The sequence below is a fragment of the Plasmopara halstedii genome (genome assembly GCF_900000015.1).
Source record: "Plasmopara halstedii genome assembly, contig: Scaffold_113, whole genome shotgun sequence".
Lineage (NCBI taxonomy): Eukaryota > Oomycota > Peronosporomycetes > Peronosporales > Peronosporaceae > Plasmopara > Plasmopara halstedii.
The window spans coordinates 263,569-267,224 of NW_020187034.1; the positions used below are offsets into that span (position 1 = coordinate 263,569).

Sequence of the window (3,656 nt, forward strand, 5' to 3'; positions counted from 1 at the left end):
GAAGACATCGCTTTGGGCTATTGACTCGGACTTAAGCTTTGGAATTCTCCTTCCTGTGGTAACTCTCAGCGATACAAGCGCCAACGAGCTCCATACCGCGTTTGCCTTGAAACTCACAGATGATGATCGTGTGCTGTGTTCTCCTATAAGTGTGGAAAATGTGCTTGCCAATCTCGAGGTCTTACTGCAATACCAGCAATTTGTTAATGCTAAATTGCAAGACTCATCAAAGACTTTGACGCAATTGCGCCCTGAGCTACCCGCAGCACTATTTGCTTTAATTCGACAAGTTTTAAGCGAAAATCAACCGTCGAGCGGAAAAACTGCCGTCTCACTTGTACGAGCTCTGGTCGTAATGGTGCAACGCGGTGCTTACTGGTATGACAAGCCGTCGCTCCTATACTGTCGCTCGAAGATTTTGGCTTTCATACAAGAGCAAGATGGCAGCTTTACGCTTCATGGCCTACTTCAAGCCTTTGTAGAATTAATGCTTGCTGTTGAGGATCAACAGCATAGTCAGCGGGTGCAAGAACTTGCAGCATGTATGGAATGCGATACTGGGACATCTCTGAGCTTACCGTACAGCTTCCACTTTGCCAAGCCATCGTTTGGGGAAATTGTGGTGAGCCATTCCTCCAAAATGGCGGTCACACGGCATTTGTCAGGTGATGAGCGCAAATTTGTGTTGGAAAATCATTTGGTCTACGAATCAAACACGGCAGCGCTGGCAGTCGAGAAACAGACCACCATACCCGTAGAAGTGTCCTCGTGTCGCTTTGAGCACACACCAGCATTACTCATGACTATGAGGGACAAGGTTAAAGCTGAGATTGTGTACTTTGAGGTCACTGTTTTGGAGTGGAGTGCTACGACAAGTCCAGGTAGCTCGCTTGCACTTGGATTTTCGTCTGCTTCTTTCCCGCTAGAGGGAGTTCAAGTAGGCGGCGATGCAGACAGTGCACGCTCGTACTCATTTTTACCTGCGACTGGTCAAGTCCTTTGCGCGAGTGATTCTGCAGTTGATCGTTGGCGATGGAATGAACCTGTTGGTGCTGTGATCCCTGGAGATATCTTTGGTTGTGGCTTGAGAATTGACACTCAAGAGCTTTTCTTTTGTAAGAATGGTCAGTTACTAGGAACGGCGTTTTCAAGCATTTCGCGTCCTCAGCAGCTTCATCCAACTATATCGATGAATGCAGACTGCAAGTTACTTGCCAACTTGGGTGCTACATCCTCAACGCCGGCCAATCATGTAAAGTTTACCTTCCGCTTCTACACGCTAGACTGCGACAATCTCATGACTGCTTTCGAGTGGTTTGAGCCACTGAGTCAAGTGTACGGCGTGATGAAGGCGCTGATGGACCCGGCGAGACCTGATGAGGTGGGCTCGTGTGGCGAGTGTGACAAGGAGCTAAGAGATCAAACTGCCACGGCGCAGCTGCCAGATGAATTCATTCTTTCAGCAGATAATTTCTTGTCTGAAATATCGGAGGATGTTTGTATCTGTGTACAAAGTGCGCATCCATACGACAGCGAGTTACAAGAGTCTGTCGTAAGCATACCGTTAGCAACAAGCATCCGAGTGCGTCTTGATCCTAGGAGCGAGACGGCCAGCTCGCACTGCTTGCAAATCCTTCAAGGTGGAACAGCAGAAGGAGGACCGGATAGAGCGACAGCTGGCGAAGCCGAAGTTCGAGCATTTACGGGTGCATGTGGAGGGCAGGAAGTCAGGATTGAGGGCGATAGTTTTGTGTGGCGATTTCCAGTTCAATCAAACTTTCAGTGTCGCGTGGACCGTGTACGAAAAGGACCATATTTGAAGTTAGAGGTGCGAGATACGCGAATGTCTCTTGTAAGAGATAAAGGCTGGCAAACCGCGATTGGCATGGCACGCTTCGATGGAGGAATTCACATCTGGGAGGTCCGTATTGTATTTGTGACTACCAGCTCCAACATTTTTCTTGGTATCGCACGCCGAGACGTTCGTTTGGACTCGTATTTGGGGAAGGATAATCGTGGATGGGGATGGATTGGAAATCGAGCACTTTGGCACAATGGTAGCAAACAACGCGGTACTTACGGTGACAAGTTCAACACGGGCGACATTGTCCGAATTACGCTGGATCTTCGGCGTGGTACACTAAGCTATGCATTGAATGGCAGAGATCTAGGTGTTGCGTTTGGTCCTGGAGGAACAGGCCCGAAGCTTGAAGGCACATTCTTCCCGGCATTTGCCTTGTATAATCAACGCGACTCCATTGAACTAATTGGTGGACACCGCGTGGAAGATGGAGGCCTCGAACCAGAACTTCTTCGTACGAGCAGCGGACTGGCCAGTGGAGACGATTCATACTACAGTGATGACGATGATCTCGGAGGTCTTATGGGGAGTAGTGAAGGCGCCGAAGATGGCTCAATCCCAAACTTTCGGATGGACTTGGCCATTGCACTGAGTCAAATGGGATTTCCCATCGAGTGGTGCCTCTACGCTTTGCGACAATGTGATGACGATGCCGAGCAAGCTGCAGATTATATTCTCGCCAATATTCATTCGATCGACGCGCTTGTTCGTGAGGAAAATGAAGTCATGGCTCGTCGTACACGTCATCGTCAATTACTGCAAGAACAGGCGTTGGCTTTGTCCGGCGAAGCATACGACGTCTCAGTTGCACCATCGACTGAAGAGGATGTTACTGCTGCTCGCCCCGCAGAAGAGGTCTCAAGTATAGTTGACGTATCGACGGTGTTACAACCGTCCAGTGGAGACATGAAATGGGGTATTGCATTCACTGCTGTCCCCGAGTTCTCCGTGACTGGACGGCGCTTATTGGCATCGAAATACCGTCTGAAGTTACTTCGTCTTCATGAGTCTCAGCGTATCTTTACTGCCGCACGCGATCGCGCTCTGGTGCAGCTAGTGAATGAAATATGTGAGTCCCGGGCAGAAGCTTTACTAAGTTGTGATCCTCTTCGCATGGCACCTGAAGAGTTCGTACCTACTGAGGAGCAGATCCGCGCCTATTCAGTCCTACGCGAAATACCTCTTGAAGCCCTACAGCGTCGCTTTCTATTGTTGCGAAACTTCAATTGTCGACTGCAGACTTCCCTGGCATTTATTGATTTCTCAGCACAACACGAGCGATCGCTACTTGCACGAGGAGTACGGGAGCTGCGTGGCATAATTTTTCAGCACGTGAAACTTGCGTGGTGGCTTGGTATTTTGAAAGAGCAGCAAGCACCTGCTGCAGCTCGTCCAGAAATTGAAGTTGACCGCAATCGAGCTCATGACGCACTTGAACTCTCGGAGCGTGGACATGTACTAGCTAGTGAAGCTGGCGAACGTGACAGCGTGTTTGCACAGACCTTTGAGCAACTCCATAATCTCCAACCGGCACTCTTACGAGGCGCCGACCGTGCATTTAAATGTCAGTTTGTGGGTGAATTTGGTGATGATTTTGGTGGTTTGTATCGTGAATGCCTGGCTCAACTCAGCTCCGAACTTCAGACATTTACTCCATTGCTTCCTCTATTGCGACCTTGTCCTAATGCTCTGATGAGTACAGGAGAAAATCGCGAGCTATTTGTGCCGAATTCGCACCTTCGCACGAGTGCACGACATGTTCAGATGGCGGAGTTTCTGGGAAAATTGGCGGGTG

The 3,656-nt window shown here is 49.4% G+C and overlaps 1 protein-coding gene across 1 annotated transcript in view; it reads left to right on the forward strand.

Moving 5' to 3' along the window:
• Positions 1-487: 487 nt before the first annotated feature.
• The window catches only part of PHALS_00536 (regulator of chromosome condensation-like protein), a gene marked incomplete at both ends in the record, with an annotated part of 3,192 nt that continues 23 nt past the window's right edge, over positions 488-3,656 (forward strand). The window contains one exon of the mRNA XM_024717346.1: positions 488-3,656. This exon is cut by the window's right edge and continues 23 nt beyond it. Coding sequence (XP_024572584.1) covers positions 488-3,656 — 3,169 coding nt within the window.